This window comes from Vidua chalybeata, chromosome 6 (genome assembly GCF_026979565.1).
Source record: "Vidua chalybeata isolate OUT-0048 chromosome 6, bVidCha1 merged haplotype, whole genome shotgun sequence".
Taxonomy (NCBI): domain Eukaryota; kingdom Metazoa; phylum Chordata; class Aves; order Passeriformes; family Viduidae; genus Vidua; species Vidua chalybeata.
Window position 1 is genome coordinate 45,334,390 of NC_071535.1, and position 27,018 is coordinate 45,361,407.

At 50.4% G+C, this 27,018-nt stretch overlaps 3 protein-coding genes across 6 annotated transcripts in view; 1 reads left to right on the top strand and 2 right to left on the bottom strand.

Moving 5' to 3' along the window:
- Positions 1-23: 23 nt before the first annotated feature.
- On the top strand, positions 24-9,704 carry LOC128789686 (malignant fibrous histiocytoma-amplified sequence 1-like). The gene is made up of 10 exons (XM_053945857.1): positions 24-75; positions 2,828-3,707; positions 4,307-4,598; positions 5,026-5,212; positions 6,119-6,309; positions 6,410-6,894; positions 8,043-8,200; positions 8,693-8,856; positions 9,289-9,358; positions 9,459-9,704. Exons 1-10 carry the CDS (start codon positions 24-26, stop codon positions 9,626-9,628), a joined length of 2,649 nt encoding a protein of 882 aa, XP_053801832.1. The 3' UTR covers positions 9,629-9,704.
- A 420-nt stretch (positions 9,705-10,124) lies between these two features.
- On the bottom strand, positions 10,125-14,072 carry IRF7 (interferon regulatory factor 7). The gene is made up of 11 exons (XM_053945941.1): positions 13,756-14,072; positions 13,502-13,664; positions 13,108-13,270; positions 12,944-13,026; positions 12,740-12,785; positions 12,531-12,629; positions 12,236-12,457; positions 11,996-12,121; positions 11,479-11,859; positions 11,200-11,318; positions 10,125-10,518 (listed from the first exon to the last, which is right to left on the bottom strand). Exons 1-11 carry the CDS (start codon positions 13,776-13,778, stop codon positions 10,372-10,374), a joined length of 1,572 nt encoding a protein of 523 aa, XP_053801916.1. The 5' UTR covers positions 13,779-14,072; the 3' UTR covers positions 10,125-10,371.
- Positions 14,073-16,503: 2,431 nt separating this feature from the next.
- SLC25A22 (solute carrier family 25 member 22) overlaps positions 16,504-27,018 on the bottom strand; it is a 52,127-nt gene continuing 41,612 nt past the window's right edge. For 3 of the 4 annotated variants that reach the window (XM_053946291.1, XM_053946293.1, XM_053946292.1), the window contains 5 exons: positions 23,236-23,354; positions 21,454-21,622; positions 20,486-20,640; positions 19,591-19,666; positions 16,504-18,741 (listed from right to left, as the gene is read on the bottom strand). In XM_053946291.1, coding sequence (XP_053802266.1) covers positions 18,588-18,741; positions 19,591-19,666; positions 20,486-20,640; positions 21,454-21,622; positions 23,236-23,354 — 673 coding nt within the window. In that variant the 3' untranslated portion in view covers positions 16,504-18,587. Of the gene's footprint in view, positions 18,742-19,589; positions 19,667-20,485; positions 20,641-21,453; positions 21,684-23,235; positions 23,355-27,018 lie in introns of those variants that run through there. The other variant, XM_053946294.1, reaches the window with a different exon arrangement.

The window sequence follows — 27,018 nt, forward strand, 5'->3', positions numbered from 1 at the left end:
GTAGCAGGTGTCATTTGTCTTGCATGTGCCTCTTGGCCTGGCTGTTCCGTGTAAACCTGCACACGTGGCTCTCGCGTAAGGAATACTGTGTTTGTGAAGAGGATTGGAGTTGGATTAGTAATTGTCCCTCCTTCTCTGCATGAGAACTGCAGGTTCCTATCAAGAATCAAACCAGTCCAGCACACATTCTGTTTTCATCTTGATGGCTTTAGCAGACCTCCTTGCGTGCAGGTACTGCAGAGCAGCAGGTCTTTTAAGTGATTGTCTGAAATACAGGCCCTTAAATGATACAGCACCCTTAAACCTGACTTGAATCATTCCACATCAAATCCTGCTAGGGAGGAAATGTTTCACAGAGAAATTGAAGAGAAAACCAGTAAGTTACAACTCAGAAACCGGCTTTCCCTTCATGGGAACTGGTTTGGAGAGTTTATTTTTTTACTATTTAAACAAAACAAGCCTATATACCAGTAGTATATGGACTGGCACAATGCTTCACTCCCATCACTCACTGTGCTAGAGGAGTGTTTATGGATGAATCCTGAGCATTTTGGAGTTAATCTTCCTTGGTTCTGTATGCTTCCTCTATGGAAGTGCAGCCTGGATGGACCATTAGGAAGTGATAACTTTGGAGTTGCTTTGTAGATTTTTTGAAAAAGACACAGTACTGACTGCAGAACAGCTGTCAGAGTAGTTACAGTTTTCAAGCTAAACTTGGAGCTAGAATACATACATGGAACATGGGTGTGGGGTTTTAAATACAAACACAGCTGATAGATTACAAAATAAAAATTCAGAAACTTTAATGGCACTGTTAGCACAAGAATGAGAGAATGTGATCTAGTTGTGCATACATTTAGGCTGGAAATTGGACACCTCTGAATGTCTCAGAGGTGCAGTTCTGCCATAACATGTCTGTAGACAGAATGAAAAAGGGTCGGTGGTATGAAAAATAAGGCTTGACCAAATAATAGAAGCAACTACACTATTTACCAGGAAGACAGTGTCAGCCTATTTCATTCCTCAGGCTGTTTCACTGCTTTAAATTATTGTTTAATGTTACCCTTGAACTGGCAGTATAGATAACAGCCTGTTGCAGGATGCATTAGGAATGCCTGCACTGTAAGGCCTGTTAAATTTGTTACCTCTGCAACTGTCATTGCCTGAGGAGTGCTGAGACTAACTACACCTTCTGCATGAGCTTTCTGCTGGAGTTACATGAATAAGAATACTGGTTCTTTCATTTTGTCTGCCATTAAAATAAAATTATCAAATTGTAAGCTGCTTCCTGGGAGAGGCAATGAGAAACATACCTAAAAATACCTCTTTTGGTATGTTCTAGAACAGTAGTTCTAGTATACTGTGTATACTAATTGCTTTTTTTCTTTTTCTCCTTTCTGGCTGGCCCTCTCAGATCAGATGCTGTTACCTGTTTAAGGGAAGAAATCTTATTTATGCAGTAGTTTGGTAACAGTATAACCTCTTTTTTGTGTCCTTTCATTCCTGTGCAAGAGTGGTGGTGCCAAAAGCTTGTTCAGCACAGGCAGGGAGGGATGCTGCACCAGGCATTTGACTTGGGACCTAATCTGCCACCATGGTTGTCTCATAGATGACCTCCAGTACTGCTTTTGGGACATAACCCTGGCCCTGCCATCTGGCCAGAAATGTTCAGGTTCTTGAGAGCTGCTCTGAGGTTGGATGGAGAAAGAGAGAGCGGGGTTCTCTGGCGGAGCTTGGGGAGGCGGGAGCGGCACAAGAGGAGGAAATGAAAGGGGGAGGCGAGTGCCTGGAGGATCCAGCTGGTGCCATGCTGCAGGGTCATGGCCCAGCCCAGAGCCTGTGAGAGGCTGCCCTGGCTCTTCACTGCTCCGGCTCAGTGGTGGTGGGAGTTCTTTGGGTTGTCCCTGAGGGAGAGACTGGGCATTTGGGAGAGGGTGTGAAGGCTCGCTTTCCTGCCGGGCTTGGAGCATATCCCACGTTTCAGTGGTGATGCTGAGAAATGATGAGTCAGTCCTGAGCTGGGTGCATTGCATAAGGGGATGCTGTGCTTGGTGTCATGGGAGGAAGTGAAACAAGGGAGTGGAAAGCAAATGTAACCATGTTTTGCTCTGGTATCGTGTGATGCCCATCCCATTGATGCTCTCCTCACCTGCAAATCTCTCTTCTCTAAACACCCTCTGTTTGGGGACATTCTCAGCCGTCACTGAGCCCCTTCCTGTCTACCCGGTCCTTTGGGAAACCCCATTGTCCCTGCGTTATTTCCCCAGTTTCCCAGGGCTGGGAGCATCCCTGCTGGGAATCACAGCATCATCTGGAGGGAGGAGGATGTGAGAGAGGAAGTGTCTGAACTCGCTGGCCCTGGCCTCAGTGCATCCCCGTAGCTGTGGTCAAGAGCTGTGAGTGGGCTGGGTGAGTTATTTGGGGAGCAGCTGTCCTGGTGTGGGCTCTGCCCCCACAGCCCACTGCTGGGATTAGAAAGTTTTGGGGTAGATGCATCTGTGGCTGGAGCTCTTGCAGGGCTCAAAGCATGAGAACAAATTTGTTAACGTGACACTTGGGCTGCAGGTCAACGTCTGATGGGAACTGTTCCTGCATCTTCAGTCCCAGCCAAGATCCTCAGCTTCAGTTCCTCTCTTGAGAGGACACATGAGCTGTTCAAGCAGAAATTGTGGTTGCACTGTTCAACCAGCTCCTCTGCTTTTCCTTGCGGGCCAAAATTATCCCAAACTTATGCAAAAAAAAAAAAAAAAAGAAAAAAGAAAAAAAGGTCTGCAATTCCAAAGGGTCAAAGTCTCTTTTAACCACCTTCCCTGTCCCATGTGTCCAGGTCAGGAGCAGGAGGACAGATTGTGTGAAGTGAATCTCTCTACCCAGAGGCTGCGTGTGCTCCCTCTCACAGTCCTGAGGAATTCCATGCTGGAGAGCCTTGACCTCGACAGGAACAAGCTCAGGAGGATCACTGGCATTTCTAAGCTTTGCAACCTCAAGAGGCTGCTACTGTCCAAGAATGAGTTTGTGGAGTTTCCCAATGAAATCCAGAGTCTGGTCTGTTTGGAGAGGCTTGAGCTGAATCAGAACCAAATCTGGATCATCCCAGAGGGGGTTTTCTCCCATCTCCCCTGGCTTAAGCACCTGCAGCTGAACAACAACCGTCTCTGTGCCCTCCCCAGGGACCTGGCAGCTTGTCGAGGCAGCCTCCAGTACCTCAACATCTCCAACAACCTGTTCTGCACCTTCCCGCAGCCCGTCTTGCAGCTGGCACGTTTACAGGAGTTCCATGTGCAGAATAATGCCCTTCGCCAGCTCCCCAGGGAGCTCTTCCAGGGACAATCCCTGAAAATGTTTAAGGCCAGTGGGAACCCCCTCCAGGAGCCTCCCAGTGAAGTGTGTGCTGGTGGCATTCAGCAGATCTGGAATTACTTCAACCAACTTCAGCATGGTTTGGGGCAGGAGGACAAGAGGGTCAAGACCATGTTCCTGGGGGCTTCGCTGGCAGGGAAGTCCACCATCTGCAGAAGCCTGAAGCAAGGGCAATCCAAACTGGTGCCCAAGGAAGAGCGAACGGTTGGGATAGAGATTAGTGAGTTCCAGATCGAGCACTTCACATTTCTCTTCTGGAACTTTGCTGGCCAGCTGGAATACTACATGACTCACCATGTGTTCATCACCCCACAGGCTCTCATCATCCTCGTCATCAATCTTCACATGTAAGTGCTGAGCTGGTTTGGATTCCAGGTAGAGTGGGGGAACCAAAAAAGAGCTGGGGAAACAGCGCTGCACAAATTCACACCATTTCCATTGGACCTTGAGGCCTGGTCTTCTCGCCATTGGCATAGTTGGCTCTCCCTCTAGCCCTTTTTGCAGATCAACCTTTTAATCCATCAGCTCTGTCATCACCTTGCCAAAGGCCTCTGTTTGGAAGGGTTTAAATAAGTATCAACTCCTTATGTGACAACTGAACCCCATCTAAGTGGACTTGCTTTCTGCAAGAAGCAAATCTCTGTGATCCCTCCTGTATCCTGTGGTGTTCCCTGAGCATAGAGGGAGCATCAGGCTTGGGTTTGGTGCTACAGAGGGATGCTCTTGTCCACAGCACGGTTTGATTCTGCTATACCCCATAGCATAAGGATGAACTTGGATAGAACCCATGTCAGTGGGCTGTATCTCAGATTCTGAGATCTGAGCTCTTGTCCAGTGAGCTCCTGGGACAGCACAGAGTGTGTGGTCAAGCCTGTACTGGTAGAAGTTGGCTGGAGATCTAGAGAGTGAGATGTGAATTTGGGATTTTCTTTTTCTCCTTCCCCAGGTACCAAACTAATGACAAAACTTTCAAGGAGCTTGTTGGTTTCTGGATCAACAACCTGTCCATGCGAGTCTCAAACTCCGTGGTGCTTCCTGTGGGAACCCATGTGGACTGCTGCCAGGAGCAGGAGGTAGCAGAGAAGACACATGACATCACGGCCAGGATCACAGCCATGCTGGCAGAGAGAAAAAGCAAACTTGCTCACTTCATCGACAACCTGGAGGGCAGCGAGGAGCCCAAGTTTTACGTGGACCAGTGGGAGAGGCTGAAAGAGATGGAGAGCTGCACGTTAACCGTAGGGCTGAGATTATCCTGGGTTCTGGCTGGCTGAGGTCACCCTGTCTGGCAGCCCAATGTGCTACTGGCTAAAGTGACCTGGTACAAATGCATCAGGCCACTGCTGGAGCCCCTCCCCAGGCTGGGGTGGATGTGGTAATTCCTGGCTGTGACCTGCAGCGTGCTTGCCCCTAGTAGGTGATGGGCATCTCCTCCTGTGGCTTGTAACTAGTGCCTGAGGAGGAGTGTGAGGGGTCATTTACCATCATCAGGTGATTTTCAGGAAGTGGTGTAGAATAGAGGTGTCAAGGAAGTGCCTCTGTAGCTGAGCCAGTGGCATGTCTCACCCTGAGTGACCTCATGGGCATTAGGTCCTTCCTTTACCTCACAGGCTAAAAAACTCCTCTGGATGTGCTTTTGTCAGGTATGTGCTTCCTCTTTTCTAGATCTTAAACTTAGTTGCTGTCAACTGCATGGATCACCGTGACATCAGAAAGCTCAAGGCCATTATTTTGAAGCATGTGAAGAATGAGGAGCTCTTCCCTGAGGTTGTCCGAGTGCTGCCACCCATCTACAGGCAGGTGGAAGCTGCCATCGTGGATATTGCACAGAGCGAGGAGATGGCAGACCATGGTGAGTGCTCTGTCACCTCTGCTACGCCTTTCTGAGAGGAGCTTCTCTCCTGTGCCTGGGATAGGCTCTCTCCAGGGCTTTCCTGAATTGGGGATGGGCTCTCCAGTGCTTGCTGCACCCTCTGGTCCTGTTTGTGTGGCAGTGGAGTCACTGCTGAAGACCTTGCAGTGTTAATGCTGAAGCATGTCTGAGCAGACCACGTCTGGTTTCTTGCTTTCCAGTGATGTTTTTTGTTCTCTTCTCTTCCCTGTATAAGCAATTAAAAACATCTTGCAGGAAGGAGCTCCACAGCTTTAATGCAACTATGTGGTTTTCAAATCTACATCCTGCTAATCTTATTTAATGGCCCCTACCCTTCCCTAGACCCTTTTTCCATGTGTCCTGTGACTTAGCAGAACCAGCAGGCAGCTCCAGCCCCTTGCTTGTATACCTAAAGCAGGTATGAATTCCACCAGTTCCCAGTGACATCTCTGGCCAGTGTAGGATTAGAGAACAAGGAGCAAATGCTTTTCTTTTGTGGAGATAAGCCAGATCTTGTTGCCTGTCTCTCTACATTGCTGAACAGCAGTCTGAGGTTTAACTGGCAATCTGAGGTTTTCTGGCTGGAAACAAACCTGCTTCCTCAAACAATAATTAAAAAAACCCCAGCATTAGCCTTGTTTTTCAGAAAGTCTTGGCAAGCTGTTCCCACTGCTGAGGCAAGGCAAAGCTGTGGGGGCTTCAGGGTGGCAGCTGGACATCTGAGGAGAGGCAGAACATTTTTGGTCACAGTCACTGAGCACTCTGATCCCAGCTACTTCCCCAGGGATGGCATAGGTGACGTGGGTGTTTGCTGGCTCTCTGAAGCATCTGCCTTGAAATGCTGTGTCTGATAGATGCATGCTGAGCTCCTGCATCTCCCTCTAGGCATGATGGACGTCCAGTACCTACTCAGCAAACTCTCCCAGCGCAAGCATCTGGCCAGCCTGGACAGAGAGCTCCTCCAGGACATCTTGTGGTACCTCCACCGCATCGGGCTCGTCGTGTGGTATGAGGAAATCAAGCACTTGGAAAGCACCGTCTTCCTCCAGCCTATATTTTTAATAACGATGTTCAAGGTGAGTGTGGGGATCAGGACCATCTCTGTAGAGCCCAAGTTCTGCAGCTTTGCTGGGCTCCTCTCACTGCCACCTCATCTCTCCCTCTCTTCCCATGCAGCTCCTGCAGCGGCACCACCTCGTCCAGCAGCTTGAGAGCATCTCTGTGGAGACGCTGATCGGGGAACATGCCACCATCAGAGACAGGGCCAACTGGGTGTGGACCTTCAAGTCAAAGGCAATGCTGTGCCACCAGGCTGTGCGTTCCTTGGTGAAGCACCAGCTCTTTTCGGAAGGGAGGTGGGATGTCTTTGAGGAAATCATGGGACACAGGCCTCACAGAGGGAGAGGGAAGCTCTTCAGCCTCCTGGAGTACTTTGAGCTCTGCCTGGAGTTGAAGCACACTGAAGCACTCAACCCGCAGGCCAGGGAGTTTGTGCCTGGGAAGCCGTGGGAGACAACACGGAATAAAGGCAAGTCCGGGTACTTGTTCCCAATCTATCTGAACCAGACAGAGGAAGTGACTGAGTTCTGGGGAGATCACCCTGAGGACCTCCACATCTGTGCCTACTTCTCACCCGAAATACCTGAGGGCTTCTTCCAGAGGTAAGCACTGGTTTCCGGCAGTCAGTGAGGTTTGAGTTTGTTCAGTGCAGTGCCAGGATGACTCTCAGCAAGCCCTTGGCTCTTAAGACTGTGTCTGCTGAGGCCTGAGGCTGGGAGTCAAGATACCAGGGTGGCTTCTCAGCTGCGCCACACACATGTAGGGCCCTGGGTGAACTCCTTGTGATGTTCACTGCCTGGATGTGAGCAAAGGCCATGCTCCTTCTGGTTCACCTTTCATCTTGAGGGGGTGTTTGGATAATCTGTGTCCATCCAGACAGGCAGAGGTGTCACAGTCTCACCCAAGAATGTTCTAGTTTCTATGGGTGTTGGAACTATACCCATGGAACTATACCCAACTATCCAGTTTTTGGAACTTCTCCTGGTTTTCTGGACTTGTGTCTAGAGTTTTATCTGATGGTGTTATGGTTAAACCCTAACCAGCAACCAAACACCACAGAGCCACTTGCTCACTCTCCCCAGCTGGACTGGGGAGAGAATCAGAAAAGGGAGAAAACTCATGGGTTGAGATAAGGACAGTTTAATAGTTGAAATAAATTATAATAATAACAGCAATAGAGATAATAATATTGTAATGAAAAGGAAATCAGCAGAGACAGAAATAAAACTGAAGAACAGGTGTTACAAAAAAAAACCCAGTTCCTCAGCACTAACCAACTCATGCCCAGCCTGTTCCCAAGCAATGGTCCCCCAGCCAGCTCTCCCCCAGGTTTATATGCTGAGCATGATGCCACTGTGTATGGGATAACCCTTTGGTCATTTGGGGTCAGCTGTCCCCTCCCAGCCCCCTCGCTGGCAGGGCAGCCTGAGAACCTGAAAATCCTTGAGGTAAGCCCTGCTCAGCAGCAACTAAAACATCAGTGCGCTATCCACATCATTCTCATCCTAAATCCAAAGCACAGCACTGTACCAGCTACTAGGAAGAAAATTAACTCCATCCCAGACAAAACCAGGACAAAATGGCCAACTCTGGAAGGATCTCTTGGTTTAAGAGGCTGCTCCTGGTGCTTGAGTTTTCAGTAGGGGAAGGTCCTCATTTGGTGTCTGTTCTTACTGAAACTTGATTCATATTTTGAACTTCATCCAGTTTCTCCAGCATTAGGGATAAGCCAGGGGCAATCTCCTTGCAGGTTGCTGGTGAAAGCTTGCTCCTTTTATTCCACGCACTGGGTGGCCAAGGTGACCTGCCTGCTTGTATGCAATGGCAAACCTCTGCTCATCAAAGAGAATAACCAGAGGGCCTACAGCTACCTGGAGCTCCACAGCAGAAAGCCATCAGAAAGGACAGGTAAGATCCCTGATCCATATTTCATGACTCCCAACCCCATGTCTCTCCTTAGCTGTGCTCCTGCCACTTCCAACCCTATGGGAAGTGTCCCAAGAAGCCTTTGCCACATGGCCTGGGTCCACCAGCAGTCCACTTAAAGGTTTCCCATTTCTCCATGGAATTCTGTTCAGGACTCCTCTAGAGGTATCACATGAAAGTGGAAAGCCAAGTTTTCATTCTCATCATGAAACAAATGGGTCATCCTTCCCCAGAAGGCCCCAGCAGAGAACAGTCTAAAGCTGGGTCTTCAAGTGATAAGTAAAAGAGCCACCCAAGTTGGGGAGCTCTTCCAACATATCATTAAACTCCTTACGGAAGTTTGATTAACTGTGGACGGAGCTGGTCTGACAGTTGAGGCTGTGTGCTGGAAATGATCTGCAGGTCACAACAGAATCTCCTGGGCTGCTGTGGCTGGAGGCTGTAAGAAAGAGACCTTCTCCTTTTGCCTGGAAGGGTTCCAGTTTGCCTGGGACTTCCTCGTGGCAGTTGTGCCCATCATCCAGAAGCTTGCTGAGGAGTGGCCGGGGCTGCACATGTGTGTGAAGACTCCCTGCCGAACGTCCGGCTGTCCTGCAGAGCTCCTCTGGCCAGACATAGACGGCACAGGTGGCATGTACGTACACACTGTGCCCTCCAAGCAAGGGTGGCCACTGCTGCAATGCTCGTGCAGCTGGCTTCTAAAAGCCACGTGAAATTAGTCATGAAACTCACCAGGCACTACAGTGCCCTTCTCCCGACCATAGCAGCTCGTATTCCAAGTGGTGTTAACACTGGTGTGGGAAATTGGAGCATGGAGGGAAAGGTGAAGAAGCTGACACTCTGGGGCTCAGGCACATAATGTTCACTCTGGACATGTGCCCACATGTCCCTGTTTCATGAAGAGCTGAAGGTGCTCAGGCACCTGGGAGGGCAGCGGCTGTCCCACCAACAGCTGCACCTCAGGTCAGGGTGGGAAGAGCAAGCCTCTTCCATGGCCTCAGCATCATATTCCAAGGGAATTGCTGAGAGCAGCTCCTGCTCCTTCTTTCCTGGGCTTTTTCCTCCACAAGACAAAGGAAGACATTAAAACCTGCAGGACGTGTGGGCACTGTTTTGGTGCAGAGCTGCTCCTGCCCAAAGGTGAGCCAGGTGTCCCAAGTTTGTGCCACAGCTGTGCTCAGGGGAAGGAGGGCTGAGGGTTTCATGGAGTGGAGGGGCTAAGGGTGTCCCATTCCCACAGTACCCAGGCCACTGGAGGAGCCCCCGGCACAGCCCTCTGCTCACTATTACGTGACAAGTTACGGGACCACCACCTTTGGGCCCAGCAGCATCCATGTCACTTGGCAGGTAAGGACACTGCTACCTCCCCTTGCCCAGGGACCAACAGTGATGGTCAGGCTCCTGAAATGAGGGGGAGCAGTTGCTTGCAGCCTGGGGAGGGCACACCCCATCTTCAGGCAGCCCTCTGGTTTCCACACTCCCCCCTGAGATACCACCCCCTCTGCACCTCTGAGCTGGTGCTCTGGGTGTTTCGTGTTGTACTTACTGCCTTATTTTTCCAGAACATCTCCAATGAATAACTGGGCAGTGCTCAACGAAGAATTACTTTTTTTTAGCCCAAGCCAAGCTGTCCTCAACACATTCTGCTTGCGAGTCATGTTTGCAGCCTTAATGCATGGAAATAAATGCATTGATAAATGCATCCCTTCACACTGAGAAGTCACCTCATCCACTCAAATTTAAGGGGAAGAACGTGCTGATAAAGCTCTCTGATACCAGCCCACCCCTGCCAGCAGGGACTTTGCTGAGACAAGGCTGGGCACGGATCCCCGCGGTTTTGTGGGTAGAAAGGGGTGGTGAAGATTTCAGACTGATAGAAGAGGCAGATATCCAGGCAAGAGAGAACTATGTTCCTATATATATATATATTTTAACTTGGAAAAATTAAGAAAATAAATCTGTAAATGACCACCCTCCACAAAAACACACACTAGAAGCTGACAGAAAGGAAAAGCACAAGATGAAAAGCAGTGTGAGCTCTAGGACTGGTCAATGAAGTTGTCCTCGGGTTGGGGGGTGCTGGTTTGCAGAGCCTGGGATGCCCAGTGGTCCTGCTGTCTGTGCCGGGGCCATGGGGAGCGGGGCAGGGGGGCTCAGCCCAGCTGCATGTTGTACTGCTCGATGAGCTCCATGAGGTCAAAGGAGTTGGAGAGCTGCAGGCTGATGGTGTGGCTGTCCAGGGAGGAGGCTCCCTCCTGCAGCACCTGCTCGTAGTAGTACTCACAGAACTTGGGCACTAGCTGCAGCAGCAAAACATCAGGGTTAGGGGCTGCTGCTTGATATAGCTGCAACAACCTGCATGGCCCTGTCCTCCTGGAATGCCGGGAGGAGATGTCTGGGGTACCTTTTGTCTCCCCCAACCCCTGAGAGTCCCTGTCCCTGGGCATCTGCCTTCCATACCATCCCACCCAGACCCCTAGTGTTCTCTGGCCCATTTTCAACCCATGTTTTCCCTGGTCCCCAAGGGTTCCCTCCCTGGTCATGCAGCCCCCCCTGTCACCAAGGGTCCCCCTTCCTGTTACTCAATTCCCCCACCTCTCTCAGCCCACAAGGTACCCCCTCCTTGGGTATCCAGATGTCCATCTGCCCCAGATCACCATCTCCACTGCACACTGAGGGCTTCCTTCCTTGTGCACCCAAGCACTCACCTCCCCAGCCCCTGAGGCTCCCCCTGCCCAGTCCCAGAGGAAACTCCATCTCCTATCCATCACCTAGAAGTTCCTATCCCTGGGCACTCAGAATCCAACCTGCCTCAGTCCCCAAGGGTCCTTCTTCAGGCACCCAGACCCTCCATCTCCCACCCAACTCGACCTCAAGGGTCCCCCTCCTCAGGCACCCAGAGTCCCAGCTCCCCTGGCCTCCAAGAGTCTCTCCCCTTCCCTGGGCAGCAATGGGATAGTGGTGGGTTTTGGATACTGCACCTTGACCAGGATGAGCTTGGACTCCTTAGGTTTGGCCTTGGAGAAGGCCTGCCCAAAGCAGAGGTAGATGGTGAAGTCAGGGGATCGCCGCCTTTGGCCGTTGCGGAAGTCCCTCAGCTCTGTGAGGCAAAACAGGGCTCAGTTTTGGGGTGAGCCTGGGGCCACAGAGGGGCTGAGAGGGTTTGGATGCTTGTAACATCCTGGAGCTGGCTCCCATGAGCCCCAAACCAGGCTGGGCAGGAAACAACACACGGGGAACTACATGAGACCCCTTCCCACCTGTGCAAAACTCATGGAAGTCGAAGATGGGTGTTTCCTGGTCTCGGCAGAGCAGGTTGGGTGGGGGCTCCTCAACCCCCTCAAGCTGCTGGGACAAGGCCCAAAACACCTTGCACTTCTCCCGGCGGGTGGCAAAGACCTTGTAGGCGCGTTGCTCCAGCTGCAGCCCCGCGATGCCCAGCAGCTCCTCGGTGATGCGCCGTTGCTTGCCGTCAGCCAGGCTGGCGGGGCTGGGGAAGTGTACCACATGCCAGGGGCACGGGGCCCCCAGCAGGCTGGGGGGCTGGTACGTCAGCAGGCAGTGGCTGCCCCCAACCACCTCGCGGTGGAACTCCTTCCCCCGGTAGTAGATGGTGACATCCAGGATGGAGACAATGCCATCTGCACCAGGAAGTGATCAGCAGCTGCATCCTCCAAACTGAAACATTCCCCCTCCCCAAAGCACCCCCCAAGCATATTTACTGTTAATAATTGTAATAATAATAATTTATAGCTATTAATAATTAATAACCCTCACCTGTGTTATCCAGCAGCAGCCGTGGCTGTGGCACGGGGCTGGCAGCGGGCACGAACAACGTCGCGCCCGGCACATACTGCATGGGGACTGTGCCCTTCGTCAGGTGGCACGGCGGTGGCATGGCCCCTGCAGCGGGAGATGAGCAGCATTGTATCACCATTCCAGATGCCACCCTGGCCTCTTCCCACCCCATTATGGCATTTCCACAGCCAGGGCCAGATCCTGTCCCATGGCACCCACCTGTCTCCTCTGGTGGCATGAGGCCCGTTGGCGGGTAGGTGTCCAAGGTGGGCTGCTCCACCGTGGGCACCCATTGTGGAAATGTCGTGAGAGGAAAGCAGCTGTTTTGGCTGGTGTCTGAGAAAGGCTGGAACAGGGGCTCCTGGTGAGGCTGGATCAGGGTGTCCTGGTGAGGCTGGAGTACAATGTCCTGGTGGGAAGTGTCACTGGCAGGGAAACCATCTGTGGGAAGGTTCCAGGGTCACTCACCCAGGCAGTCACCAACTCTGCATCCCGCGAGCAGACCAACTCTCACCTGCGGGTACCCAGGATGGGGCCAGCGAGCCAAGGTTGCCAGAAGAGATGTCACACTGCTGCAGCAGCTCCTCCAGAAGCTCTGTGGGGTCTGTGCTTCCTAAGGGGGAGCACAGTGGGTATTATGTCTCATAGCCAAAAAATTACTCCTGGTTGAGCCTAGTGGGTATCCTCCCCCCAAAAAAAAAAGATTGTGGGACTAGTGCTTACCTGGGACAGCAATGGCTGAGGCCATGTCTTGGGGGTGGAGCTCCAGCTGGAAAGGGAAGGAGAATGGGATCTTACTGCTGTGGTTGCCAGGCACCCAGCCTCCCTCAGCCCAACTTTTGGCCAGGTGCTGGGCTGCAGCTTGGGAGCAATACTTGTGGAGTGGCAGCAGGGAGCCCCCCTGGCCTGCTGTGCCCACCCAGCTACCTGCAGCTGCTGTTGTGCTGCCTGCTGGTCCACCACAGGGTTGGGGATGCTGGAATTTCCCTCTTTGCTGTCCTGGAGGGTGGCTGAAAGGAGAGCACCAGGAATGGGAGGCCCTGAGATTGCCCACCCCATCCAACACAGCCCCTCCATGGGGCAAGGCTCACCTGAGACAATGGAGAAGACCTTGTGGGGGTCATCACCACGCTTGGAATGGTCCTGTTCCAGCTTGAACAAGCGGGTGCTGCTCAGGGCACAGCGGAAGTTGGTCTTCCACTTGGCCGGGTCCTCGGAGCCTTCCTCATACCGCCCACTGACCTTTGCCCAGGCCTGGGGGTACAGGGAAGTGAACATGGGCTCCCTGGCTCCATGAGAATGGAGGTTTCCAGGGATGACTGGTCTTCCCCAACTCCCCAGCTCCCACCTTGAAGACCTCAGCTTGCTGCTGGTCACCATCCTATCCCACACACCTTGAAGATCCTGAAGCTGCTGCTGGCGACCCCCCACCCCGCCCACCTTGAGGATCTCCGCGTCGCTGCTGACGACACTCATCCCGCCCACCTTGAAGACCTCCAGGTCACTGCTGGTGATGTCCTTCCTGGCGTTGTGCTTCCAGGGGACGCGGAAGATGGTGTGGGCAGAGTCGATCCAGCGCAGCCCCCGATAGCTCCCGCTGTTGATGGCGTCCAGCAGCCACTGTCCGAACCGCAGCTTCTGGGCTTCCCTGCGGGCGGGGAACGTCACCGGGGGGGACCGGGACCACCCGGAGACGGCGACCCGGGGCGGGGCGGGCCGGGGGTGCTGGGCGCACTTACCCTTCCTTCTCCGGTGCTGCCATGGTGCCGGGTCCGCAGAGCCGCCGTGCCGTGCTGTGCCGTGCCCTCGGCGCGGAGGCGACTGCCTCCTTCCCGATCTTTTATCCGGCCCTCTCGTTTTCCTGAAAATCACGTGTCCCTTCTGAAAGTGAAAGTGCCGCCGCTCCGGCGGCGGGGCGGTGTCGCCGCTCCCGGGGGTGCCCGCGAGATGCTCTGGCCCCGGCGACGCCGCTGCGCAGCCCCGCGCACACTCCTCCCCAGACTATCCGTAATTAAAATGAATAAATCGGACCTAAAGCTGAGCGTGGGAATCCCGGAGCGCAGGGGGTCAGCCACACCCGCTCCAGCTGGGGCTTCCCGCGGCTGGAAACCCCCGGGCCACGTCCAGATATTTATTTTAATCCTTCTTCTCCCGGCTGCCTTGGCTTGCACGCCAAGGCCGTGCTGCCAAAAATGACAAACCAGTAAAGTGCGGCGGGCAGCGCTCGGCACCGAGGCAGAGGCGAACCAGCCCATGCCCCCGACAGGAGACGGGTCAAGGGCAGCAACAGTGACCACCCGGCTCTTCCCTGAGCCCTTTGATTTCTGTGGGGAGCAGTAAAAACAACCCAAACTCCCTGAGAGGTTTTTCGAGTTCCTTACCCAAGGACCAGGAAGGGGTGGGAAGGGTCAGTGAGAGTGAAGTATGGGACTGCAGCCTTTTTCCCAATGTGCAGCTTGTTTTTGAGGAAATTTCTTCTTTGCAGGAACTCCCTACTGCCTACTAGGCACTCTACACGTTTTTTAAGAATACTGCCTGTTGTTTCCCAGGAAATTCCCCACTTCCTTCCTAAAAAAATCCCCCGTTGCTCTCCAGGAAATTTCCCAGTCACTTTACAGGCTATTTCCTCCTGGTTTCCTGGGAAATGTCTGTTGCTTTCTAGAGCCCTCCATCCCTGTCTATGATTTTTCCCTCTGCTTAGAGGATCTCCATTGCTTTCCTGGGAAATTTCCCCATGACTGTAACTCCCTGGTGAGAGGAAAGCTCATGTGCTTACAAACAATTTGCTGGGTGAAGGTGTGGGTGTTAAGGTCTTTGAAATGGGTCCAATGTCTCTACTGACTTTGGGCAGTGGGTTTGCTGCAGAGCCCAAGCAGTTCTGCTCCTGAAACAGCTGCTCTGCACAGCCTGAGTTTCTGAATTTTAGGGTAAAATAGTAGGTTCAAAGTGGGATATGTGGTAGGCAGTTCCGGAAGGCTGAACCTTCCTAGTGCCTCAGCCAATGGGGAAAGGAAGAGGGCAACATGTGGCCTGGAGTTTACGATAAAAGGAGGGTGCCCCCTCTGAAACTTCGAGAGAGAAAACGCCACAGGTGTCTGCCCTGCCCTTTCTCACTTTATTTGAGTCTCACTTTATTTAAATAAAGTTGAAGAATTCCTCTGCCTCCTTTTTGGACATAAACCTCTGGCATTTGTGGATCTTCCTCACACTGGGAAGCAACAAATTATTTCCCAAGAAGTACCATTCATCCCCTCCAGGCAATTCCCCTTTTGCTATTCACCAATTCCTCCTCTGCATTCTGGAAAATTTCCCCTCTTGGAAATATCACTGTTACTTTCTTAAACAGTGTCACTTCTGCTTTTCAGGAATTTACCAGGTAATTGAGGCAATTTTCTCCTTGCTTTCTAGAAATTCCCTGAACATTTCCCCCTTTGTTTTCAAGGACTTGCCCCTAGTTCTCACATGGAAATTCCTACATTGTCTTACAGAAATTGTCTTGTCCCCTTTGTTATCCAGGATATTCAGCTTTCCAGGATGGTTTCCTTTTGTGTTCCAGGAATTTTCCTCTTGGCTGCCAGGATTTTTCCTTTTGTTTTGCAGGAATTTCCCCCCAGCATTTTAGGAATTTTAATCCTTCTATTCCAGAAAACTCCACAAAGCCAAAACTGGCTCGAGCACCTGAACCCAGGACAGGGACATTCAGCAGATCCAGCAAAATGTATTTAAGGGCAGTGAACACCATGAAACTCAAACAGGAGCCAGGAGAGCCAGGTCAGGTTGAGAGCAAGGGACAAGGCTGACATGGACAAGGTAAGGCTGGAAAGAGTGGAGGGAAGAAGAAGGAGTGGTGCTGGCTGCTGGCTCCTGCCCCAGGGACAAGCAACACCTGCAGGGAGGGGAGCAGAGGAGTGTTTATTTACTTTCATTCCTCAATGCTGCAATCAAATGCAGAGTGGTTTCAGTTAATAGGTGATTAATTAAATTGATGGGAATTCTCCCATTTAATTTTTTTTTTTTTTTTCAAGCAGGACCCTACCTGCCTGGAGAGGGGGTACCTGTCCTGCACAGCCACAGCTGTTATCCCCTGCCACCTCCCCAGGTCCTGCTGGCTCAGGGACATGTCCAGGAAGCTAAAAATCAGCCTCATTTACATCACCAGCTCCTGCACAGTGGAAGAAGAGCTGGAGATTTCAGGAGAAAGAGTCTGTTTTACAAAGAAGTTTTTTAAAGCATCCTGAAGGACAAGGAGAGCTTTCCCTGAACCTCAGGCCTTCACTGCACCAAATTTTCTTCCAAACTTAACCCCACCATACCAACTTGCACCCCACACACATCCCCACAGCCACAAGTCACCCAGTTTCTGGGGACGATCCTTGCAGGAAGAAAGGCAAGCTGAAACCCCACAAGTTTTATCAGCAAGGTCTCTTTTGGGGACCCTCCCTGTAAATCAAAAAGCAGCAAGGAATGGGGCACCTTAAAGAAAAAAATTAAAATAAACCTTTCTTTTTTAATCCACCCAAGGGAAATCCAGAGCAAGAGCAGCATCACAGCACTACACACAGCACAGACATCTATCATTGCCTTTGCACAGATTCCTTTCCAGATACATGGAGAAGTCATTAAGAAAAAAGAAAAGAAAATTATTCACATATGCAAAGTGACAAGTAACAAATCAGCCACAGAACAACTCTTTCAAAGAGAAAAAGGATGCATCAAGGAAGAAGGCCCTCAACATACAGGTTTCATGAAAACCTAACCAAAGAACAGTGAAACAGAGGTGGTTTTCTTTTAAACATTAAAAACAAGGATATTTTAAAATTTAATTTAAATACACATTCAAAACACAAACACCAGGCAGGCGCCTGGAGAATAAAGCAAAAAGAAGGAATGAAAAGTGAATTCAACCAGTTTAATTTCAAGACCAAAGTTGGGTGGATCGCACCAAATGGAATAAATAACGGAGAAGATCACACTGGGTTGGCAGATCTCACACTTAAGATCATTTAAACTAGAATTAATTACACAGCCCAAGATAATACTGAATGAGGAATTCCTCTGACAAGTGATATTAGCTGGGACAGTGTCCCTTTGACAGAGCAGGTTGTAGGTGTGGATTTGCCCCCTGCCACCCACCACCGATCCCCACCCAGGGAGCAAACAGGATTTTCTTGTGATGCACAGGACTCACCCCCTCAAGTGATGGACACACAGACAGCTCCCTGCTCAGAGAATGTGAACCCTCTGCCTCTTCCACACCCACTGGTTCAAGTCACACCTAAGGCAAACATCAGAACACAACCAGACCTTGTGTTCTCACCTGGCAGGGTGAGCCCACAGGTGCAGCATTTCTGCTGCAGATCCACGAGGTTGGGCAGTGACAGAACTGGAGCCAGTGCCTCCTTCCATACACCTGGGATCAGGCTGGGAAAAAATCAGATCAGCTGATCTACACCTGCAGCCACAGCTTCATCACTCTAGGGGTGGGCAGGCTGAAGGAATGTAAATGGGTTCTTTTTGTTTGGTTTTTCCTCCCCACAACCCTGAATAAAAAAACAAACAAAAAAAAAAACCAAAAAAACCCAAACAAACAAACAAACAAAAAAATAGAACTAAAGAAAATCCCCACAAAAAAACCCAAAAAACCCCAAAAAACCAACACCCCCCAACAAACTAATAAAACAAAAACAACCCCCCCCAAAAAAACCAAGAAAAACTCACCCCAAAACAAAAATAACTTGATCCCAAGTTCCTCTCTGTTCCGTGCCTGTAGCCAAGCAGGGAATACCTTTGGACATTCATGTGATCCCACAGACATGTTCCCTACAGAACAGACACCTTATTTCTGCACCTCACCCAGATGTGCCTGTGACACCTAGTTAGGAGGGACATCCCTTTGCTTTAAAACAAAAATAATTACAAAATCAATAGGAACAGTCAGAATTCATTTAAGTCCAACTAGTTTTTAAAAAGGGAGAAGGAAGGACTGAAGGTTTCCAGGCTAAGGAACTTGCCAGAGCCAGCATCCCCCCATCCCTGCCTCCAGCAGCAATGAGATAAGTCCCCTTTGTGCAGCTTTCACTCTTGACCCGAGGTCAGCAGAGCCAAGGAGGTACTGAGGGGACACAGCTGCCCCTCCAGCTCCTCCTCAGATGGCTGGCAGCTCCAGGTAGAAAGGGAAACTGAGGTGGATGAGGGTTGAAGTTACTTCTTTCCCATCTCTCCTCCTCCCCAAGACTGAGAGGAGACTTCTGGGTCCACAAGCCCAGTCTGTGCTTACCAGTGTCCTTAAGAATGACAATTTAAAACCAAAAAAAAGGGAAATTAAAAGGAAAGAGATAGAGAGAGGAATAATTAAGTATTGTCCATGGAAGGAGCGGGAGGGGGCAGGTTCCAGACGTCGGCAGAGAAAGGACTCTCCCTCCCCACGTCTACCCATCTGGGCACCAGGTCCCTTCACGTCCCTGCGTGAACCCTTTGTGCTGTTGCTCTGACATCGATCGACACGGATGGTGAACACGGGGATGAATCCAGTGCTGCAGAGGGTGGGAGGGCACACGCAGCCACTCCAGGGCTAGGCCTGGTGCTTGGGGAGCATGTCCAGCAGGAATTCCGCAATGCCGACGAAGTAGACAACTTGTGCAATGCCGAAGAGAGGAGCAATGACCAGGGCTCGGCAGTAGGCCCCTTTGAAGAAGGCCGTGGGCCCTTCCTTCTGCCAGATCTTCCTGGGGAGAAATTGGGCAGACAGGTAAGTGTCCATCCCACCCCTCCACCGTGCCAGGAGAGCCCCTGGCCATGACCTGCCTTTCTGCCTCACTCCAGAGACTAAACCCAGGCAAGCACTGTTGCCTGGCACAGCCTCCACGGCAAATCACCCATCACTGCCCAAGTGCTCTGTAAGTGGCCACGCAGAAACTTGCCCCATCCCTGCATCTGGCTAGGTGCAGGAGTGGCTGCCTGTGTCCAGAAGTACAGCTAAGACAACCCCATGCTTGCAGCAAGAGGTCCTCCTACTCAAAAGCTCCCTCAGCATGGTACAGAGCCAGATGGCAACAGATTCTGCTACCACTGAAATACAAAAGCATAGAAGTCCCTTTGTGTTTTGAAGCAGCCAGACCATAGTTTAGCAAAGGATCAGAGGGTAATGCAGCTGGGGACAGCACACTCTGGCAGTGCTCCTGCAGACACTGTGCAGAGTGGTCCCAGGAGGGATATGAGACTCAATACTGTAGGATTTTCCAGCAATGGGGCCTTGGGAGAGAATACAACATCGCCTCCCTTTGCAGAAATAAAATCTCAGTGTTATGACTACTGGGATTTGGACAGAAGTATTTAAATATAAATGCTATATTTTTCTTGCTCAATATGGGAAGAAGTTCTCTTTTATAAAACTATATATATACATCTGCTCATATAGATCTCCAGACAGACAGATAGATTGATAAAAGCACAGGGATAGAGGGAACATGAAGCACAGCTGCTGGTTGGGTCTAGAAGCTGCACTGCCTGCCTGGCAGCAGGTAGCAGCAGCTGCCAAACACCTGATGTGGTGCCTCTGTCATGAGGAGTCTTACTTGGTGCAGTCCAGGATCCCCAAGTAGGTGTCCTCATTCACTCCTCTCTGCAAGGACTGCAGCCGTGTTTTGATCACTGGGGGAGGGAAAGAGAGGGGAGACACCGGTGAGCACTGGAGGCATAGAAGGCAGGAGCCACCCTAAGAGTAACATCTATTAAATGGTCAAAACAAAATTACCAAGAATACAGACCATTTTCATACATTTATCAGGGAAAACAAACCCATTTACAAATGGATAAAAGAAACACAAAGCCACCCAAAACCCAACCTCTCCCTCCCTCACTGTGATCAAGGTTTCAAAAGCTGACTTAAGTTTTAAACCTTCCAAATTCAGATATCTCTCTGCAAAGTGGGAACTTATTTTCAGCTGCTCATCTCCTTCAGGAAAAGGTATCTAAAATACACAATTCTGCTCACCACAATTTCTTCACACCTTGGAGTATGTGCAGTGTTGGGGAGGGAGCAGTTACTTTCTGGTGTTTTTCACAGCGGAGAAACCAAGGTGGTATTTAAGGCAGATGCTGTGGAGCAGGAGAAAAGGCCACAGATCTGAGGCTTCCCCTGTTTGTCCCAGACAATTTTAAGTCCACTTGGTCTGCATATTATCGCTCCACATGGAAATATGCCTTTCCTGCCAGGAATAACTGAAATGAATAACACTCTCTTCCTGATATACCTAGCAAGTACTGCAAACCTCTGTGTAAGCTGTGGCCAAAGTTGTAACTCAGCTGAATTCACACCATCAGAGCTGGAGGCAGCAGAGCTGTCCCTTTCTGTGTGCTCATGCTGCAAAAAGGCTGGCACAGTCACCCACCTCCTCACCTGGCCCAGCCTGGGCCTCTGAGTCCTGTCACTTGGCACCAGGCCACCAGCACAGGCTGCTCAGGACTCACCATCACAAGGATTGACAGCCACTGCAGCCGTACTGCCGGCCACACATCCAGAGAGGAAGGACACGTAGAATGGAGCCTTGACATTGGGGTCTTTTTGGCCCAGCTTGTTCAGGTTTGCAAACAGCGGGAAGTAAACAATGGAGAATGGGACATCCCTGCAGTGGGACGGGAAGAAAAGGAAGAAAGAACAAGGATGAGCAAAGTCAGTACGGGACACCAACAAACGGAGCAAAGGAAGGGCTGCAAGCATCACACATTGTCAGCACAGCCATGAGTGCAATGCAGATATCCTGGCTCTGTGATTGCAGTACAGACAGAAGCTGAAACTCAGTGGGGCAAAAGTGACTGCACAAAGGACAACAGGCCCATGGGAGGCATGCAGCCCTGCAGAATCATTGGGCTCCCCCTTTTTTTTCAACACTCAAACCATGGACACCAGCACATTCAGAGGTCAATTGTTTTGACCACTTTTGTTAATTACGAGAGGTTCCATCCTGCCCTCCATCCCCGTGGGTGCTGCTTTAGCTCTACCTTTGTTAAAGCTAGAGGAGAGTCACACTGTGAAAGCCCAGGCAAAGAGTGTCAGAGCAGGCATTGGTCCTTGCATCCAACATGCTCTGTGGCCCAGCTCCCATTGCACACCCTGGGGTCTCAGGCTGATGGTTTTACTTTGCCAGCTCACAAGGACTTCTGCACAGTGTGAAAATACAGACCGTGGGGCAGACAAAAACCTTTCACATAAAGCAGCAGAATTAAATCTTCCAGGAACAAAAAGATACCCTCCCTCACTTCTCTGACCATCCCTTCTTTAATGTACAAAACCTGTGCATGGAAAATGAACTAAACCAAGCCCACATCCACTGAAGCCAGCACCTCCTTTGCAGGCTCATCCCTGGGATGGGTGGTGCCTTAGGTCCAAGACTGGGAACGCCAGCCAAAGCCCTGTGCTCAAGCCCATGCCACCCTACCTTAGCAGCGTGGCTCCCAGGCCCTTGTAGAGTCCTGCGATGCCTTTGCTCCGCAGCAGCTCCCTGGTTATCTGGGTTGCTGTGGGGCGCCTTTCCACAGCCGGCTCGGCCGCCGCCGCACGGGAGGAGGAGAGCTGGGCCTGCGCCGCCATGAGCTTCTTCTGTGCCGCTGGGGAGCAGAGTGTAGCACCGGTCTGCAGGTGCCCCACAGCAGCTCCTGCTGCCCCGTGCTGTGGGACACGGAGCGAAAGGGGCAACGCAGCTTGCAGACCAAGGCCAGGCAGGTGCCCTGCAAGCTTTTCCCCCCGTCTGCCCATCTCCCTCAGCCTGTCCCAGTCTCTGACAGTGCTGCCACACCAGAACACTGTCGGCTGCGCTCTCCCCCCATCTCGTTTGCCCAAGCCTGTCACACACCATCTCTGCAGTGCAGAGAACAGGAGCCGCTGTGAGCAGGCAGGGGACAGTCCCTGCTTCCAGGTGTGTCTCTGAGCTGCCAGTGTAACAAACAAGATGTTCATAAATGAGACAGTTTCCCCAAGTTCTGTTCTTTGCCTCCCTCCCCTGAAATCAAACATTAACCTGGGGAGTTTGTCTCAGTCACATTTATAAACACATCCTGGTTTCTCCCACTTTTCCAACTGATGCACTTCGGCCCTTTGGCCAGAAGATGGAGAGCACTTCACTCTGTAAGTAATCCCTGGCACACCACAGCTCTCCTGCCACACAGAGAACAGGCTGTTCACAGATCGAAAACCTCTCCTGAACCCACAGACCACGGCTTAAATCCTTCCAACATTTTAAAATAATACGCACAAAGAGGATAAAGTCTGCAGTGAAACCAGTGAAGAGAGAAAAGAAAATAAATCTGTGATTATTCAGGAATGCCACATCAAATGAGAGATTAAAGGACAAACTGGCCCGTTTTCCAGGAAGAGCCATAAACATGGTATCTAACAGTGTCATGCAGGGCTCCGGGGAAGTGAGGCTGTAGCCCAGACTGACCTCTGGAAGAGACTAAGGAAAGAGCAAATAGCTTTTCCCCCCGGAGTCTCCATGCCAGACTCTGGTCTCTGTTCTCACCAGAAACACTCCACAGTGCTTCAGCCAAAAGGCTCACACTCCCTCCTGCCTCTGCCTGCCAGCTCACGCCCACAGTCCCAAGAGCCTGATCCCAAATCTCATTCAAATCCAGTGCAGTGGAAGAATTTTATTTACTGTTTCAACCAAGACAACTGCTGTTTTTGTCAGAGAGGAAAAAAGAGCACAAGGGGAGACAAGTCATCTGGAAATAACACATCCCCTTGGGAAGCTGTTAGGGAGGTGCTACAGGGGGGTAGAAGAGAGAAAAAACAGACATCAGAAAACATGGAGATGGAGGAAGCAGCACAGGAAAGGCACTGGAGGATGTTAATCCCTTCTTGGGTGCACAGGATCTACCAGGTTTGAATCACCCACAAGCTGACCACCCAGTCATCTCTCCTGTCTCTCCATTCACCAAAAGCATTTGCTGTTTTGCTTGCCAAGCCTACTGCTTTGAGCAAAAAACCCACCACCTTTTGTAACTGCAAGGGCCTCTGCAAAGCCAGCTGAGCCAAGTGTAGGGGGAAGTAAGCCGGGAAGAGGAGGAGAAACTTCTGCTATATCTGTGGTATCTCTGACATGGGAGAGCGGGGAGAGGGAAAAGGGTTTTCTCCACTCATTCTCTCAGCTCCGCCTTAGAAGCCCAGTCCCAGCTCCTTCCCCTCTCCCAGCTCAGGGCACAGGGAAGAAAAGCGCACGTACCAATGCGTCCTGCGTCCTGCAGCTGGATTTTGAGCATCTCCATGGGAGTGGTGACAATCACCTGGCAGGTACCCGCACCACAGCCTGCCAGCATCTCCCTCAGCAGTGTCAGCTTTTTCCTGCCCAAATAAAAGAGAGAAAGAGTCCATCAGAGGAGGTGGCCAGCAATAACACTTGGGCAGCTGGGTGCAAGGCTCAGGGCACATCTCTGACCTTGGGGGTTACAGGAAAGGCAGCCAAGGGGACAGCAGAACCTGCTAGGCCTGACAGTTCAGCACAACCCAGGCTTGGCATCTCTGCCAGCACCATCTGACCTGGAGAACAGACTCATTTTGTCCCCAGAAACAGAACATTCAGAAAAGCCACAAGCCCCATCAGAACAGCCCCAGACAGGAGCACACAGCCCCCTCCACCCATAGCCAGAGCACTGCAGCTCTCGTCCAGCCTGATGGTGCCCCTGATCAGGGCACAGCTTTCAGAAAGGGTATCGCTTCACAGGGCAGCAGAGGACCTGAGCATTAAGGGGAATAAGCAGCTTTCCTCCTGCCAGCCTAGTCCTTTAAAAATTGTCAACAAACACAAACCACAGGACAAGGAGCAAGGAGGGAAAGTATTCCACTTGCTGCTTTGGAGTTCTCTGAGAAAAGCAAAGTAAATAGTGAATATGAATCAGGGATGCAGTTCCTCTGTGGTTAGGAACTGTTTCATGTTGCCAGGTTTTCCAAACCTGAACAATTAGCCTTTGCATTAAACTGGTCCTCCCTGAGAGACAAGGAATGGGATGGACCTCCAGCAATGAAGATTTGTGCATTCTCTGCACTACAGAGCAGGGACTATCAGCAACATGTTCTCATGCAGCAAAATGCAGCATTTCCTTATTCCCTCCATTCCAAATCTATGAAAGAGCCCAGCTAAGGCTAAAAAGAGGAATTCAGGATGCAAAACCTCATAAAATTTTCAGAAAGTGATATGTTTTTGCCCTGTAAAAAAACCTCACGCCTTGGCACCAGAAAACACAGACTTGATTAAAAAGTACACCTGACCTGCTCTTTTCTAAAAGGCTTTTAAAAGGAAGTCTATATAAATCACACAGCCAGAGAGAAACAGCCTCCTTTTTTCTGTTTTAAATGCAAGTACCATTTTTACCTCCCCCAGCCCCGCTCTGCAGCAAAACCTCATCTTAACCTGCTCAAGGCACATCCCCACACTGTGGAAGAAGGAGTCCCACAATGATATTCCCCATTTCCTTGCACAGCCCAGGCACACTCCTCTGCCAGTGGTTTCACAAGCATACATACAGCACAGCTGTGGGGCAGTGGGCCAGTAAAGCAGTTTCACTGCCAACCCTAGAGGAAAGGGAGGGCAGATGCACTGTAATCCTGCTAGCCCACCACATAAGCTGCACTGATTTCCCCACCTCTCATCTTCTCCAGGGAGGATATGAGAGCAGGGGATTAAAGGCACAGAGCCACCACAGAGATTACCAGTGACTAAACATAGAGCTCTCCTATAAGGCTGAAAGAAAGAATATTTCAGTTTCCCCTTTCTGAATTTCCCCACAGCTGCAAAGAACAATCCCTCCCACGGAGTTACCCACACGGGTGTTGAAGTGTCCACAACAGACTTTCCTGGAGGTGTGGGGGAACTAGGGTGTGCAAATCCAGAGGTTTCCACTGCCACTTGTAGGTGGCCAACTTGTGCCTTTTGGGTGGCCTGAAGCACAGCACCAGTCTCTGAGTGGCTCGATACAGTCAGCAACAAGGCTGCACAATCCCCAGCCTGGCTGTGGGAGGAAGCACACCACCCAAAGGAGCTGGCTGTCAGAATCTCTCTTTGGCACAGCAGAGCATCTCCCACTTTAGCAAGAGCCCTGGAGCATCCCTGGTGTACATATCTTCTGGCTTTCATCCAGGGTGACTGCTTTGATAACCAGTTCAAAAGATCAGGAAGATTTGGCCTACATATTCATCTTGGACCATTATCCCAGCCAACTAAAGTCAGCCATGATTTGACTGAACTCCATGGAGTTATGCCAGTATGACCCAAGGAAGGATTTACACATGTGGGTGTATTTTAGAGACGTCAAACAAGTACATCAAAAGCATCTAGAACAAGGGCTTTCAGCTTTTGGTTTGCACATCCTGGGAACTGGGGCAAGTCCAAGAAAAAAAGTAGCTTAAGAGAAGCAAATCTTTTGACAGGAGGTTTAAAAGCTGCCACACAGGGGTCAAACTGCCTTTGCAAAACCTCACCAGTCTGCACATAAAAGGAAAGTTTGAAAACTGTTCCTCTCTATACAACAAAGGAGTTTAAATACTTAAGGCAGCACTGGCCTTATCCTCAGTGGTTTAAAAACTGGCACATCTCAACTAACTTCAAAAACTGCAACACCAGTAGAGATCTAATCCTACAAATGCAGAAACCATCTTTTATCACAGCAAGAGAGTGTTAAATATAACATATACACAATAGCCTCAAATTCTGCACTGGCAGAAATCAGTTGTTCTACATTTTTTACTGACATGCTATTAATTTGTGACAAATCAAAAATGTCAAATGGGAAGGGGAGGAGATTCATGCTTGATTTAAATTAGAGTTTCAAAGTAGAGCTGAAAAATAAAGTCAAAAAACAGGAACTAGAGGTTTATGGAAGGCTTTTTGGGAGCAATCAGGATTTCTGACAGCATTGATATATTGATGTCACATGGGAGCAGTGTAGGATTTTTCCAAGTTTCTCAGAATCTTGACCATGTGGGAATTTACTGTGTTTGGGCAGGGACCAGAATCAGCATTCTGGAATCAGGATTACAACATTTCCAAAGAGAAAATCTCTGAGCTAAAGAAATATTCATACAAAGCAATCCATTTCTATCTCCTACCCAAAAGGCTACTGTCCCCATCTTGGACATCACCTTCGTCACTCATAAAATAACCTCTGCCTCTGTCTGTCAGCCCAAGAAGTTGCAGAAAGCTCCCCAGGAGTTTCAAAGCACACAAAGCTAGTTCCTTTCAAACAATTTAAATAGTGAGTCTTTGATATGGCTTAGAAGACCAGCACATAGGAGTTGTCCTTCAAAGGAAGAGCACACTCTCTGCCACAGTCACAGGGGGATGTGCACACAAACTACCAGTCACTCCCTTTAATCCAACCCCTGATTTTCCAAGAGGGAACAAGCTACTGCAACTGCACTTCAGAAATGCTGGAGCTATGATGCTGGAAATGTAAAAGCAATATAGTTCCCACTACAAGCTCCCTCTCACTTCTAGTGCCAGCTCAAAAATGCCTCAGACAAGCCAAATAAAGTACTGATGTGGAACAGATACATCTCAACGTAACACTGCCAGATTAAATGTTGATCTGGAAATCATTATTCCAGGTATGTGTTCTGTGGAGTTCTGTGTTGCATGTTTGGACTAAGTCAAGAGGAGGCTGACTCTGTACCTGCATTAGGTTTGCCCTGGCAGCAAATCTCAAGTGTTTTGTTCCAATGTGAACATTTGTGGAAGTGAACAATGGACAGGGTAACGCGACTGAGCATGTTGAACACAGACACAACCCACGTTTCATCCCAAGACATGTGCCTGGAATGATGACAAGGACAATGCTCCTCCCATGGGTGTATTCTGTGATTAAACAGCATATCTCTATCTCCCTCCAGATTAACAGTTGAAAGTGCATTTACTTTTTGGCTGACCTTTGATGTCAACAGCTTCAACCCACTGCAACTGCCTGGCCTCTGTGTGCTAAATAAAAGAGCTCTCCCCAGACAGCTGTTCCTGAAT